The 15,774-nt window shown below is 56.6% G+C and overlaps 1 protein-coding gene across 3 annotated transcripts; it reads left to right on the top strand.

The window, feature by feature from the left end:
* Positions 1-2,114: 2,114 nt before the first annotated feature.
* Positions 2,115-10,450, top strand: SHD (Src homology 2 domain containing transforming protein D). 3 transcript variants are annotated; one of them, XM_081092330.1, is made up of 7 exons: positions 2,115-2,468; positions 3,807-4,124; positions 5,762-5,867; positions 5,946-6,134; positions 7,508-7,631; positions 8,695-8,814; positions 10,067-10,450. In XM_081092330.1, the coding sequence occupies exons 2-7, from the start codon at positions 3,837-3,839 to the stop codon at positions 10,284-10,286; spliced, it is 1,047 nt and encodes a 348-aa protein (XP_080948456.1). In that variant the 5' UTR covers positions 2,115-2,468; positions 3,807-3,836; the 3' UTR covers positions 10,287-10,450. The 3 variants fall into 3 exon arrangements, with proteins under 3 accessions (XP_080948456.1, XP_080948457.1, XP_080948455.1); XM_081092331.1 differs by having other exon boundaries at positions 2,342-2,468; positions 3,807-4,097; XM_081092329.1 differs by having other exon boundaries at positions 2,342-2,468; positions 5,669-5,867.
* Positions 10,451-15,774: the final 5,324 nt, after the last annotated feature.

The raw sequence follows: 15,774 nt of genomic DNA, 5'->3' as shown, positions 1-15,774 counted from the left end.
TAGCAGTGGAGGGGAGCCGGAGAGCCGCTGATTCCATGAAGAGACTCTGGTGGGTCTCTAATGCCACCCCAAGCCAGGCCATGTCCTGGCGTCCAGGGAGAAATGAGCTGCAGGGTGGCTCTGAGCAAGTCCTGCTCCCTCCCCGTGCCTCAGTTTCCCCACCAGGAAAACATGGCTCTCCCTCGGGCAGTCCTTCCTCTAGCTCTTTGGGGGTTTCCTAGCAGAAGTCCCATATTTCAAGCCACGGAAGCAAAGTGCGGAAGCATAGACATAGCCCTAGCCCCACTGTCCTTCCCAGGGGCAGCGAATATGTAACCGGACGAACAATGGGTCCGGGCTGCCGGTCACTACTCAGTGAAGCAGAGACAGGGTTGAGTCATGGCCTCCCTTTTTCTCTCCTTTTACCCTCCCCTGAGCCCAACCAAGGGGCACACCTGCCCCTCCTCCTCCCCCGCCTTCCTGGGGAATCTACTGAGCAAGGCACCTGGGAGAGGGCCTGTGTGTCTCCCCTTTACAGCAGCCACAGAACTCTGCTCTGCACCCCACCATGAGCCCGTTGCTTAGATAGTAAAAGTACACAGGAGAAGCAGGCAGAAGGGCCGTTCACAGACATGCAAAAGGACCAGGGGTCTTCCAAGGGCTGAGGGATATGCAGGGGCTGGGGTTACCCGGGGAAATCCGAAAGGAGTGCCAGATGGGCAGTTAACAGGTACAGGCTGGAGGTCTGCAAAGGCCTGCAGGTGGGCAAAGGGGCTGGGGACCTTCAAAGGGCTGGCGATTCCGGTTTCTGCAGCAAAGTTGTTCATCTTTCCATGGTAACAGGCAGCTCCGAATGGGGAGGAAGGGCGGCATCTCCGGGTCAGCTCCAGCCCGGGTGGAATGTGCCTCCTTTCATCAGAATAAAACAATCACGGTGAACAGCAGGATTCATGTCTCTCACAGTACCAGCTGGTTCCCCAAATTCTACTGCTGCCCCTTTCAATCGCCCTAGCCCCACTGCTCTTCCCAGGGGCAGCTCACAGCACCGTCAGCTCTGACTTCGGGTCCTCCCTCCTCTCCACGCCATAGGCACCTGCCCAGCCTGGGGCGCTGGGAGAAGGAAATCTGGGATCCCACCCTCCCTGACCACCCTCTCTCACTCCAGTATTAGGGGACCGAGCAAGCCCTTATGGGGAACGAAGGCAAATGTGTTGGCTCTGGAAGCGGCCTCTCTCTCTCCCCCAAACCTCTAGTGTCCTCGCTCCAGACACTGCAGCTGCCGCCAGGCCGCGCAGGACCCCCCCCCCCATTTCTGTCCCCCTCCCGGCCCCCTCCCCAGAAGCCACAAAGGGACAGATGCTGAGGACACTCGCCAGGCAGATACCATCTCCCTTCGCCGGGCCAGCTGCCCAGCCCTCTCCCCATCCTGCCATTAGTGCCCCTGGGGAGTCCTGGGGGGGGGGGGGGAGCCGATCCCCGGCGTTGCTTCCTCTCTCTTCCTCTGTGTCAGCCTCGCTGCGGTGACCCCTGCGACAATCCCACCCCCCCATCTCCGGGTCAGCTTCGCCGCCAGACCCTGGTCCAGTTTGAACGGCCAGTCGTGGTGGTCACTCTCACCCCCTCTGCTGGTCAGCCCGCCCTGTCTCGTGGTCAAGTCCAGCCCCCCTTTTCCCGGCCAATTTCCACCGCCCTCTCCCCCAACCCGCCCGTGCGCCCCGCACTCCCCTGAAGGTCAGCGCCTGTCGGCTCCCGCCCGCCTCTGCCCTCCGGGTCCGCGTCCGGCTCCCGCGGCGCCGCGGCTCCTGCCTCGCACCCCTCCCTCCGTGGCCGCGGCTCCCCCTCCCCAGAACGGAAGGTCTCCGGCACCTCGGAGGGGGGCGCGGGAGGGGGAGGGAGGGGGCCGCCGCGGAGCGGGAGGCGGAGAACCCTTAGCCTCGCTGCCCCGACACGGCCCGCGGCGGGCAGGGACCAGAGCGCCGCCTGCGCGCCCCGCCCCGGAGTCCCCCTCCCGGCCGCGCGCCCGCGGCGGTAAAGTCTCCGAAAACGCGAAGGGGCACTGCGGGCTCATTTCCCTTTGTGCCGCGGGCGGGGCCGCATCGGGCGGCGGGGCTGGCGGCCGGGGACGGGGCTCCCGCGGAGCAGAGGCCAGCGCCGCAGAAGGCACCCCCCGTCGGGGTCAAGGTCCCGGCGGCCCAACTTTGGGCGGGGCGCGCCCCGGGGGAGCCCGCCCGCTGCGCCGCGAACCCAGGCGTCCCGTCTGAGCGGGCTGGGGCGTCCGCAGGGGCGCTTCCCTCGACCCCTGGACCCCGGGGAGGGATCCCGGCGCTTCCCGGCGCCTGGTGGCCGAGGTGCGCGCGGGGACCTCGCCGCCCGCAGGAGCTCCACGCGTTCCCGCGGATGCCCCTCGCCTTGGCCGGACGACCTCGCGCTCGGCGTTCGGGGCCCTGCGGAGCACCCCGTTCCCGCCGGCCTGCCAGAGCCGGGCTCAGGTGGGCTTTGCGTCTCCGCCCCCTCCGTCTCCTTTTTCTCTCCTTTCACCCTCTCCTGAGCCCAGCCAAGGGGCACACCTGATCCTCCTCCTCCTCCCCCTCCCCCTCCTCCTCCTCCCCCTCCCCCTCCTCCTCCTCCTCCTCCTTCCTCCCTTACCCTCCTCCTCCCCTTCCCTTCTCCTCCCCCCCATCCCCTTCCCCTTCCTTCTCCTCCTCCTCCTCATCCCCTTCCCAACTCCTCCTCCTCCTCCCTTACCCTCCTCCTCCCCCTCCCCTTCCCCTCTTCCTCCTCCTCCTCCTCCCTTACCCTCCTCCTCCCCTCCTCCTTCCCCTCTTCCTCCTCCTCCTCCTCCTCCTCCCTTACCCTCCTCCTCCCCCTTCCCTTCTCCTCCCCCCTCATCCCCTTCCCTCTTCCTCCTCCTCCCCTTCCCTTCTCCCCCTCCCCCTCATCCCCTTCCCTCCTCCTCCTCCTCCCCCTTCCCTTCTCCTCCCCCCTCATCCCCTTCCCCCTCCCCCTCCTCCCCTTCCCTCCTCCTCCTCCTCCCCTTTCCTCCTCCTCCTCCCCTTCCCTCCTCCTCCTCCCCTTCCCTCCTCCTCCTCCCCTCCTCCCTCTCATCCCCTTCCCTCCTCCTCCTCCCCCTCATCCCCTTCCCTCCTCCTCCTCCTCCTCCCCCTTCCCTTCTCCTCCCCCCTCCTCCCCTTCCCTCCCCCTCCTCCCCTTCCCTCTTCCTCCTCCTCCCCTTCCCTTCTCCCCCTCCCCCTCATCCCCTTCCCTCCTCCTCCTCCTCCCCCTTTTCTTCTCCTCCCCCCTCCTCCCCTTCCCTCCTCCTCCTCCTCCCCTTCCCTCCTCCTCCTCCCCCTCATCCCCTTCCCTCCTCCTCCTCCTCCTCCCCCTTCCCTTCTCCTCCCCCCTCCTCCCCTTCCCTCCCCCTCCTCCCCTTCCCTCCTCCTCCTCCCCTTCCCTCCTCCTCCTCCCCTTCCTCCTCCTCCTCCCCTCCTCCCTCTCATCCCCTTCCCTCCTCCTCCTCCCCCTCATCCCCTTCCCTCCTCCTCCTCCCCTCCTCCCCCTCATCCCCTTCCCTCCTCCTCCTCCCCTTTCCCTCCTCCTCTCCCCTCCTCCCCCTCATCCCCTTTCCTCCTCCTCCTTCTCCCCTTCCCTTCTCCTCCTCCCCCTCATCCCCTTCCCCCTCCTCCTCCCCCTTCCCCCTCCTCCTCCCCCTTCCCCCTCCCCCTCCCCCTCATCCCCTTCCCCCTCCTCCTCCCCCTCCCCCTCCTCCTCCCAGGGGAATCTGCTGAGGACGGCGCCCGGAAGAGGGCATGTGTGTCTCCCCTTTACAGTAGCCAGGTGTTGGGGTGACGCGGGCCCAAATGGCCAAGTGGCTACGGGACTACCTGAGCTTTGGCGGTCGGAGGCCCCCTCCGCAGCCACCCACTCCCGACTACACGGAAAGCGACATCCTGCGGGCCTACCTGGAACAGAAGAATCTGGACTTCGAGGACCCTTATGAGGACGCGGACAGCCGCCTGGAGCCAGACCCTGCGGGCCCCGGGGACTCCAAGTACGACTCCCCCAAGCACCGGCTCATCAAGGTGGAGGCAGCCGACATGGCTGAGGTGGCCAGAGCCAAGGTCTTGCTGGGCAGTGCGGGGGCGGAGGTGCGTGGCTAAGGGTCGGAGCTGGGTGCCCGAAGAGACTGGGCGGGGAGGACCAGGCTGGGCCCTGGACTTGGGGAGCATGTTGAATGTGTGACCGCAGACACTCCGCAGTCCTTCAGCCGCTGGGCGAAGTGTGATGCCTGTCCCCTTTCAGCACACAGCGCTGGTCCACCCACCTCTCTGCCACCGGACATTGTCCTGCCCCTGATGTCCCTCTCCAGGCCCCTCCCCCAGCTCCTTCCTCCCGCAGCTGGAGGAAGCTTTCTAAAACAGACCTGAGCCATTCGCTCCCCTACGGGGCACTGAAACATCCTCACCACTACTCCCTGAACTGCCTGTTATTATTCCCGTTTACCAGACCTGGAAACTGAGGCTCACAGAAAAGTAAAGAAGCAATTTGCCTGTGGTCACATGGTTTAACTCCAGACCTGCCTCCAATGCCTATGATTTTTCTTTTTCTTTTTTTTTAATATATATTTTAAATTGATTTCAGACGAAGGGAGAGAAACATCAATGAGATAGAAACATCAATGATGAGAGAGAATCATTGATCGGCTGCCTCCTGCATGCCCCCTATTGGGGATCGAGCCCACAACCCTGGCGTGTGCCTTGAACAGGAATCCATCTGTGACCTCCTGGTTCATAGGTTGACCTTCAACCACTGAGCCACGCCGGCCGGCCTATAGTATTTTTCTTAGAGGATCACTGCAAACCCTCAGTGGAAACAGAGAAGGGATTTGGGGAGGGTTAGGAGAGGCTGTGTTGGGTTGATGGTACAGAGAAAGGGAGAAGGAGGCAGGGACTCAGACAACCTGGGATCAAAACCTGCCTCTTACCAGGTCTGTGACCCTGAGCAAGTTACTTACCCGCTCTGTGCCTTGGTTTCCTCATCTGTAAAATGGGGATAATGTGTCTACAGAATGTTGATACGACAAGTAAAAATATATGAGGCATTTAGAACAGTGCTGGCAGCTGATAAACTTTAAAATTATTGAAGCCCTAGTCAGTCTGGCTCAGTGGAGAGTGCTGGCCGGAGGACTGAAGAGTCTGGGGTTTAATTCCGGTCTCGGGCATGTGTCTCAGTTGCAGGTTCAGGCACATGTGAATGGGAGGCATCCAATGGATGAGACTCTCACATCGATGTTTCTCTCTCTGTCCCCTTCCCTTCCACTCTGAAAGCAATGGACAAAAGCATCCCCCCGTGAGGATTAACAAAAAAAAACTGCCCTAGCCGTGTTCAGACTAAAGGGTCCCAGGTTCGATTTCAGCCAAGGGCACGGCCCAGATTGCAGGCTAGATCCCCCCAGTAGGGGGCGTGCAGGAGGCAGCCAATTAATGATTCTCTCTCATCATTGATGTTTCTGTCTCTCTCCCTTCCTCTCTGAAATCAATGAAAATATATATTTAAAAAATGATTGAAAGAAGGAGGTGAGGGTGTCTATGTTGGGAAGGGTCAGAACTGCATGAAGAAAGGGCGTAGGGGAAGCTGGCATCTTTCTTGCCAACATTCCTGGGTGGTAGCGGAGACTCCCTCCTCCCCCCAGAAAAGAGAACTGCTGGAAGGGGCTGTGTCAGAGGGCTCAGAGGGGGCAGGGCGTATCCAGAGCCGCCTGGTCTCCCTTGCCTTCTCCCACCAGTCAGAAGTTGACACCGAGTACTCGGACCCCTTTGATGCCCAACCTCATCCGCCACCCCCAGATGATGGCTACATGGAACCCTATGATGCCCAGCGGGTCGTGAGTGGTAAGTGAGCAGGACTTGGGGGAGGATGACTGGGTCCCAGGTGGGAGTGGGATCTGACCAGTGTCCTTGGCCTCCCAGAACTGCCTTGTAGGGCAGTGCAGCTGTATGACACTCCCTATGAGGAGCAGGATGGGGAGCCAGGAGACAGGCCTTTTTCAGGGCAAAGGCCTGGACAGAGCCAGCAGCCCCAGGAAGATGAAAGGCCAGCGGATGAGTATGATCAGCCCTGGGAGTGGAAGAAAGACCACATCTCCAAGGCATTTGCAGGTGCTTGAGTCCCTCTATTTTCTGCTCTGGTCACATCCCCTGTTTCAACTTACAAAGTAGACGCCAATTATCTGCCACTTCCGGTGGTTTGTTAGTTCTCACTAAAGTGTGAATGACTAATAGCCATAAATTTCTCTTCCCAGAAGAAACTATCTTCCTTGGAAATGGAAACACCTTGTAGAGTGCAATAGGACCTACTTATTCCGCTCAGTATAGTGAAGGGAAAGGCTTTGACCTGGGTTTGTGTCACTTACTTGGGCAAATCATTTTATCTCTCTGAATCTGTTTCTTTCCCTGTAAAATGGGGATCATCATGGTACCTACCGAATAGGGTGCTTGGAAATTGAGTGCTACAAAGTGCTCAATTACATAGGAGTTGTTGGGGGAGAGAGTAGCATTTCTTAGTAGCTGTCATCAGGTAGACTTGGGTAAGCTTGGACAAGGCTCTGAGTCTCAGTTTCCCCTTCTATAAATGGAGTAACAATAAGGTCAGCTTTAAGAAATAAAATAGCCCTCGCTGGTTTGGCTCAGTGGATAGAGAGTCAGCCTGTGGACTGAAGGGTCCCAGGTTCGATTCCCGTCAAGGGCACATGCCTGGGTTGCGGGCTTGATCCCTAGTCGGGGATATGCAGGAGGCAGCCAATCAATAATTATCTCTCATCATTGATGTTTCTCTCTCTCTTTCCCTCTCCCTTCCTCTCTGAAATTAATAAAGATATATTTTTTAAAAAAATAAATAAATAAAATAACTTGGGCCGAAACCGGTTTGGCTCAGTGGATAGAGCGTCGGCCTGCGGACTGAAAGGTCCCAGGTTCGATTCCGGTCAAGGGCATGTACCTGGGTTGCGGGCACGTCCCCAGTGGGAGATGTGCAGGAGGCAGCTGATCGATGTTTCTAGCTCTCTATCTCTCTCCCTTCCTCTCTGTGAAAAATCAATAAAATATATTAAAAAAAAAATAACTTGGACCAGGAAGAGATGTGAGAACCCAACTTTGCCCCATATGTTGTATGACTGGGAGGGGAATTTGAGCTCAGTGCCTCAGTTTACTTGTCTATATAGTGGGGAGTTGTTACCTAGTTCTGTGATTTGCTGGGAATGGGACAGAATTTCCAACCCCCCTTTTAGCTACGCCCCCTGCTCTCTGATTTGTCACTCATGAAGCTGCCCCGCCCTTCTATGCCACCACACTTGCGGATGACCACACCCTTCTGAAAGTCAATTGGTTGTTCCTTTACCAATTCGGCCCCAGCGCCTCCTCTTCTGATTCCATTGGTACCGCCTTCCTACTGAAATTCCTTTGGGGGGGTTGCCCCCCTTCCTCCCAGGCAGGTTGGACTTAAACCTTTGCTCTCCAACCCTCCCCCCCTTCAGTGCAGTTTGACAGTCCCGAGTGGGAAAGGACCCCAGGCTCGGCCAAGGAGCTCCGGAAACCCCCACCCAGAAGCCCCCATCTCGCAGAGCGTGTGGACCCTGCCCTGCCCCTGGAGAAACAGCCGTGAGTGGGGAAACTGAAGATGGAAGGCCTGGGTCACATCCCTCCTGGCCCCATACGGCGACAGATCCACCGGGCTAGGGGAGCTGGTTCATTCATTCATTTCATTCATTTCTTCAACTACTCTTCCTTGAGCACCAGCGCCTGCTGTGTGCCAGACCATCTAGCTAGGACCTAGCTGCTAGGTGCAAAGCAGAATCAGATGGAGTCTCCGCTCCCTCCGGCATCAGACGCTGGGTTCGAATCCCTGCTCTGTGTCTCCTGGCGACAGGACCTGAGCCTTAAGCTGAAAACCCCCAAGGTGGTGCCTGGCTCAACCAGAGTAAAGGGGGATTTCCTCCCTCCACTTGGGTGGGGCTCATAAGCCTGGGAACTAAGAGCCAGAAAGATTCTCACCCCCAGGACAGGCCTGGGGTAAAACTGGGAAGAACAGGATTGTGAAGAGGCGCAGGCTGGGAGGGTGAGGGTCTTCTCTGTGTCCCTCCAGCCTGGGAGCCCTGAGGGACTCCCTAAGCCCCCACCCAGGTCCGAGCCCCAGGGGGCTGTGTTCATCACAGTCATTCCCAAACCTTGCAGGTGGGCGATACCAACCTGGCTACTTAACACTGAAGCACAGGTGAAACGTTTATTCTCTTCAATTTTCTTTCAATACAAACAACTGCGAAGTCCCTGATGCTCATCCCTCTCCGACACCTTGCTTGCAGCTGCTACCTCTCTGTGGGCACGTTAAAGAAAAATGCTAAGTAAAGAGCGGTCCAGGTGGGTGGGCATACAGGATGGAGCAAATCTTGTGAGAGTGATAAGCAAGTGATTCAAGTTGGGGAGTTAGGGCGGGGCTGAGTTATCCAGCCCAGGAGGCTAAGGTGAAGGTCAGGTGGAACTATATGCTCCACACTGGCCTGGGCTCGGCTGCCTCCCGGGAAACAGGCTCCTCTTGAGTAAACCCAAGGGAATTTTTCTCTTCGTTGCCTGGAGGCCAGAAGCCCTTTAACCGCTGTGCCTGCGCCAGACCCCTGGTGTGTTTGAAGAGGGGTGGCCCTTCCTGAGACATCTGCCCCCACACCAGGTGGTTCCACGGGCCTCTGAGCCGGGCAGACGCGGAGAATCTCCTCTTGCTCTGCAAGGAAGGCAGCTACCTCGTGCGGCTCAGCGAGACCAGCCCCCAAGACTGCTCCCTGTCCCTCAGGTGAGACCCCACCTCGGGAGGTCACAGGACTGCATGCGGCATGTTTTCAGGTTTGAGCAGAGGGGTGTACCTCCTGCAGCCAGGGGGCTGGGCTTTCAGGCCCATGGGTGGGACTTATAGAACCTGTCAGTGGGGCCTCCAGGGAGACCTACGGAGAATGAGCTCCCTGTCACGGGAGGTATGCAAGAAGATGGCGTGGACACCACACAGGAGATCTAGGACTTGGGTGAGATGGAGCAGATGTCAGTTTTCTGTGGACCCCCCAGTCCAAAAGTTATAGTATATTCACTGTGTCTGTCCCGGGGCTGGAATCTGAGTGGCCCTCTGGGCATTCGAGTTTGAGACCCTGGTGCTACGTGCTTCTCTGCCTAAGCTTCTAGCTGTGTCTGAGCATACGGCACTCCTAAGACCCTACTAGGCATCTGAGCGTGAGATCCCTAAAAGCCCAACATTGAAGAGGCTGGTTCAAATCCTGCCTCTACCACTTTCTAGCTGTGTGACTTTAGCTCATTTACTCTCCTTCTCTGGGCCTTGGTTTCCTCATTGATGGAAGAATAATAGCATCGATTTCATGGTAATACTGCAATGATTAGAAACATCGATCAGCTGCCTCCTGCACACCTCCCACTGGGGATGTGCCCGCAACCAAGGTACATGCCCTTGACCGGAATCGAACCTGGGAATGCAATGATTAAATGGGAAAAAAATACATGAAAAAATGTTGGGAATAGTGCCCCAGAAACAGGAAGTACTTGAATCATGTTAATGATGTGGATAAAATGATTCCCAGGTTCTACATCTTTCCACCCACCCGAGACAGAGAAAGGAAAGAGACCTCAGACTGGGGTTAACTAGTGGGGAGGTCAGGTAGGGTGGCACCAGGGGTCCCCAGCTCCTCGTTTTGCAGAAAGAGCTGGGATGGGAGCCTGAATGGTTCACAGGGAGGGACCAAAACTCAGAAAGCTGTGGTCAGCGGAGTCCCGCAGATAAAAAAGATAAAGGGGTCAGGAGGTTTGGAGAGAAAGTCAGTTCATGTTTCAGGGGAGGGGCTGTCCCCTGGCAGGGCCTCCACCAGCCTAGAAGGCATTCCTGCTCCGGAGCAAGCCAACGCCTTGGCACCAACTGGCTGTTTAACAGAAATACCTGGGGACACCAGTGCCCGGGTTCCAGGAGCAGTGATGGGGCGGCCTCAGGGCTGGAGAGCCTGCTGGGGGCTGGGGTGCTCAAGGCCCCCCATGATGCTGTTCCCCAGAAGCAGCCAGGGCTTCCTGCACCTGAAGTTCACGTGGACACGAGAGAACCAGTTGGTGCTGGGCCAGCACAGTGGCCCCTTCGCCAGTGTGCCCGAGCTGGTGCTCCACTACAGCTCGCGCCCGCTGCCCGTGCAGGGCGCCGAGCACCTGGCCCTGCTGTACCCGGTGGTCACGCAGAGCCCCTGCCCCGGGGCCTCTGCCCCCGGCCCTGCTCCGTGAGGCTGATTCGCTCCAGTCCTGGAGGAGGCCAGAGGGAAAGGTTCCTGCTCCACCAGGCTCTCCGGCTGCATCGGGCCTGCCCTCTCAGCCCCCTTCCGGGTCCTGGGGCCCAAGATTGTAAGAAAGTCCTCCTCCGATCCAGAAAATAAATAAGTTATTGTGTGTTTCAAGTGTCCTTTCTGGGAGGCCGGGACCCCAGCCGCTGGAAAGGATGAAAAAGATGGACCCTTGGAGGGAGAAGGGGGTCCCCAGCTCCTCGTTTTGCAGAAAGAGCTGGGATGGGAGCCTGAATGGCTCACAGGGAGGGACCAAAACTCAGAAAGCTGTGGTCAGCGGAGTCCCGCAGATAAAAAAGATAAAGAAACCCAGGGAGGGCTCTCAGGCCAGCCCCACCCCCCACCCGTTTTCCCCTCCCCATTGGGGCAGGCAGCTGAGGCCTGATGCTGCTGCTGAAAGGACATCTGTCCCCATGGAAACAGCAGGAGTGGGGGAGGGGAGCTGGGCCCAGCTGGTGTCACTTGAAGGTGACTGTTGGGCAGGAGACCCAGGAGGCTGATAAGTGCCAGGGAGTCCCTTCTCCCTCCTCCCCCCCATCTCCGAGCCTGCCTGCGGGGTACCAGCTGGGGAGAGGGACTTCCAGCTCAGGGCACTGCGTGGAGGCTGGGGGTGTCGCTTCTCTGCTAACTGGACATGTCCCTCCACGGACAAGAGGGGGAGCTGCCGCGTCACAGCGCCCCCTTGCCATGGACCTCTCAGCCATCCCTGGGACTCCAGAGGACCCACTGAATCTTTCTAGCACCCCCAAATTGCCACAAACTCTGGCTTTTCTTTCTTCATGAGCCTTTATGGGGTTTCCTGGGGACAAGGGAGAGGTCCAGGGTCAAAGAAATAGGACAGGGGTCTCAGGAGGGGCTGCTGGACTCGCGAGACCAGTCACATCCCGTGTAGCCACTGGCGGGTCTTGTCTGAGTCCCCGGGGGTCTGGCTCCTCTTCCCTTGGCCGTGGCTGCCCAGAGGAGCCTGGGCCAGGAGAGGTTCTGCCTGTAGAAGTGGGGTGGCGGGCTGGGGCTGGGCAAGGTTTGGGGGCCAGATGCCACCGAGGGTTGGGGATGGGGAAACACGGTGGAATGGAAGGTACAGCCCTGCTGGTCCTCCCTGGGGATGTCCAGCCCCTTCCCCTCCACAGGCCTTGCCTCCTTCCTCTTTGGGACCCTCTGGGCAGCAGAGGATGTTGCTGTGGAGGGATGACAGACCCAGAGGGGACAGCCAGCCCAGCCGGTGTGGCTCCGTGGTTGAGCGTCAACCTGTGAACCAAGGGGTTGCGGTTTGATTCCTGGTCAGGGCATGTGCCCAGGTTGTGGGCTTGGTCCCCAGTGGGTGGTGTGCAGGAGCCAGCTGATCAATGATTCTCTCTCATCATTGATGTTTCTATCTCTCTCCCTTTCCCTTCCTGTCTGAAATCAATAAAAATACATATATTTAAAAAGAAGAAAATAAAGAAGGGACAGTCGTTAAGAGCCTGGCTTTTCTACAGCTCACCTCCGGGGGCTTTGTCTCTGCTTCTGAAGAGCATGGATGGACAGGGCAGCCTTCACCTCTTCCCCTCTTTTCAGCCCTCAGCCCTCCCTCCCTCCCTGCTTCCAGAAGTGGGAGGTGGGGGGACAGTCCATGCTTGTGAAGGGCTGCAGTTCCCACTTATGCCCCTTGGAGAAGGGTCCCGAGGGGATGGCTCCAGAACCATCTGCCCTGGCACGTCTACCTGCGCCCTCACCTGCGTCCTTGAGGCAGGAGCCCCAAAACTGGGTGCCCAGCCTGATACAGCCAAGGTCATGACCCCGGCCTCCAGCAGCATGAAGAGTCCTGGGGTGAAAGGGCAGGAGGTGGGCGAGACACAGGCGGCAGGGGTGGCGCAGGAGGGAGCCCAGGTGAGGCTCACCGGGGGAGTCAGGGGTCTGGTTCGTTGGGTAGCAGGCCTCGTGCGGAGGAGAAACCTCTGTCTCAGGGCCCAGCCTCCCACCCTGTGTGGGACCGGAGGGGCCTGCCGTGCTGTTGGACTCTGGGCAGGTGATGACTCTACACCTGTTTCCTCTTCTGAGAAAGGGACACACATTCCCGTCTGGCTGGGGTGCTGTGGATTTTTTCATCATGAGCTCCCTGCCCTGGTCACGGGCTTCAACCACCCTCACGGCGACCTCCATCCCTCACCCTGCTCACCAGGGTCAGTGACCTGCCCCGGGTCACACAGCAGTGACTGGCGGAGCGGGGACATGCTTCCAGGTCTGTACAGTTGGCGTGACCCCAGCCAAAGGCTCCTACTGCTGCACCTGAACCCTCCATCTTCAGGTCCTAAGGTGGGCAGTGGTGCCCGGGGGCTGTGAAACAGCGGTGCGGGGCGGGAAAGCCACTGTGAGGACGGGACCTGCGCCAACTGGTTCCCTCGCAGCTGCCAACAGCTCAGAGCCTGGTGCCTCTGCTCATTGGTGATTGGCCCCCTCATCACTGGAGGGGTCAGGGGTGCCAGGACAGCCAGAGTCCACTGCCCTGGAGGCAGGCAGTGGGCAGTCCTGCCAGCTGACGGGGAATGGGCATCTCTGTCTGAGAGGGGCTGGGCATGCTCCCGAGGCCATCAGAAACCTCCAGAGAGCAGAGCCCTGGCAGAGGCGGCTTCTCTCCTGCGCCTGCTCCAGGGTCAGCCAAGGAGGCCGTCCTACGCAGAGTGGGGCGTGCGAGCCGGGCTGGAGAGAAAGCCGCTGCCGCGCTGGCTCCTGTGAGTCACTGATAGGACTTTGCCTTCTCTGCGCCTCAGCTTCTCCGTCTGCAAACGACGCAGCTGCCTTCGCTGGTCTGGAGAGCTCCCTCCAGCTTTGAGTCGGTGACTTTCAGTTCTGGGTTCTAGAATTCTCTGGTCTACTCAGACTGCAGACTTCTAGGCGTCTCTTTATTTAAAGTGTTTGCCAGAGTGCAGTTCTAAGATTCTAGAACCATCCATTCCTTTATTTCAGGGTTTCTCAACTGTTCATTATTGTCACTCCTCGCCCCAGGGGTCTTTTTAAAAATGTTAATTTCTTCACCCATGAAATTTTAATACCACAGATATACTGTAAATCTATTTGTGCATTATGTGCATATTTATGGTTTATGCATAGAAAAGATAAATTTTTCTTTGCTCCCCAAGAACCAATGTTTGCCTCTTTAGGGAGTGATCTGCCCCAATGAGAACATACACTTTAGTTCTTTTTATTTTTTTAAGTCTGCAGTGTCCATTTAGTTCATTTGTTTTTACTTTTTTATTGAAGTTGTTGGGGTGGCATTGGTTAATGAAGTTATATAGGATTTCAGGTATATGATTCTATAATACATCATCTGTATATTGCAGTGTGTTCACCGCCCCTTATAAGCTATAGTTCTGAGAGCTGAGAATTTTATAGCCCTAGGATTCTAGAACGGCAAGATTCTATGTTGTGCTTCGAGATTCTAGAATTGTCCCAGGTGCCGCAGAACTGTGTACGTAGCTGACGAAAAGACACCTTCTAGAGAATCCACGGCAGCCTTGCTCATGAGAGCCAAGGCCCGAGCTGCCCACGTGCCCATCAATAGAAATCGGGCTGAGAAATGGCAGAGGAGTCACATGTTGGGATACTCTACCACAGGCACCGACATGAATGAGTCTTCTAGACACATGGAGCAAAAGAAATCAGATGCAAAAGAGAATACACTCTATGGTTCCATTTAAATAAAATAGAAAACCAGCAAAATGGATCTATGCTGCTAGAAATCAGGATAGTGTTGGGGGGGCGGGGGCAGCTGTGAAGGCCGTGAGTGTGGTATCTAGTGGGCTGGAAAAGTAGTTCCTTTTTAAAGAGAGAAGAGTTCACTTTATTATTTTTTAACATATTCTTTATTGATTGAGAGAGGAAGGGAGAGAGAGAGAGAGAGAGAGAGGGAAACATCGATGATTAGAGAGAATCATTGATTGGCTGCCTCCTGCATGCCCCCAACTGGGGATCGAGCCCACTACCAGGGCATGTGCCCTTGACCGGAATTGAACCTGGGACCCTTCAGTCCGCAGGCCAACGCTCTATCCACCGAACCAAACGGGCTCGGGCTGGAATTGTTTTTAATAAAAACTCCAGAATTAGATGTACTTAAGAGTTTATGATTGTGATATTCTGGAACTGGGTTCAGCAAACTCTACAGCCTGCTGATCAAATTCAGCCCACTGCCTGTTTCTTCAAATAAAGTCCTTTTTATATTTTTTATTTTATACTTTAAAATATTTTAATAAGATAAAATTTGCCTACAGTGAAATGCATAGATCTTAAATGTATAATTCAACAAGTGCTTACAAAATGTATCCACACATATAAACAACATATCAATCTAAACATAGAATGTTTCAATCTCTGCAGAAAGTTCCCTGTACATACCACCCCCATAGATGATCACTGTTTTCCTTTATATCATTTAAAGTTCTTTTTAAGAATACGTTTTTATTGATTTGAGAGAGAGAGGAAGGAAGAGGGGGAGAGAGAAAAACATTGATTAGCTGCCTCCTGCACAGCCCCCACTGTGGATTGAGCCCACAACCCTATCAGGTGACCAGGAATGGAATTGTGATGTCTCAACACAACCAACTGAGCCACACCAGCCAGGGCTCAAAGTTTTATTGGAACCCAGTGCCGCCATTAGCCTACTGACCTCTGCAGGGGTTACAAAGGCAGAGCGGAGTGGCTGCAACAGAGACCCCCTGGTTCACAAAACAGAAACTATTTGCTATATTGCCCTTTACAGAGAAAGTTTGCCAGAGCTCTGGTCTAGAGTTATAAGTTTAAGCATGCCTTTGGTGCTGTGATTTATAACTTGATGTTCTTGGCATTTGCAGGATTTCTGTTCCTAAAAATCTGATTTGAGGTTAGAGCTTGTTTCCAGCTGTTTGAAATTCTAGTCTTAAGATTCTACAAGTGCCAAGTCCCTGCCTCTTCTCCCCACTTGCTCTCACACCCCTGTCCACCGGGAGCTGTGCTCCATCGCCCTTGGCCTCCACCAATCCAGGAATCTCCATGGCTGCCCAGCACAAGTAGTTCCCATTGTTGTTGACAGTCACATGGTCCAGTTGCAGTGAGCTTGCCAGGTGGTCGCCAGAAGAGTCATCACTGAGGCTCTCAGACCTCCAGGCTGAGGTTGCGGTTGGTGATGTATGGCGGGCACAAGCTCCACTCGACAAGGAGCTGCTCCCAGGCCTGAGACTGTGCCACCTGACAGGTCAAGGTCACCTGGCTGTCCTGCCTCCCCTGCTGCAACTTGGGCCCCTGTTGCACACTCAGGCTTGTGGCTCCTTGCAGGGCCGGGAGGCAGAAGAGGTGAGTGACGTCTCTCTCTCTCTCTCTCTCTCTCTCTCTCTCTCTCTCTCTCTCTCTTTCTTTTTCTCTGTGTGTGTGTGTGTGTACACGTGCGGTCTTACTCCCAGAGCCCTTCACTGTGGTGAGGC

This window comes from Myotis nattereri (genome assembly GCF_964212035.1).
Source record: "Myotis nattereri genome assembly, chromosome: 5".
NCBI lineage: Eukaryota > Metazoa > Chordata > Mammalia > Chiroptera > Vespertilionidae > Myotis > Myotis nattereri.
This window is presented reverse-complemented; position numbering and strand designations above follow the sequence as displayed.

Coding starts and splice junctions, on each gene's coding strand:
- SHD (XM_081092329.1), top strand. CDS start 3,837: ATGGCCAAGTGGCTACGGGACTACCTGAGCTTTGGCGGTCGGAGGCCC. Junction 4,125..5,668: donor TGGGCAGTGCGGGGGCGGAG/GTGCGTGGCTAA, acceptor TCCTCCCCCCAG/AAAAGAGAACTGCTGGAAGG. Junction 8,815..10,066: donor GACTGCTCCCTGTCCCTCAG/GTGAGACCCCAC, acceptor GCTGTTCCCCAG/AAGCAGCCAGGGCTTCCTGC.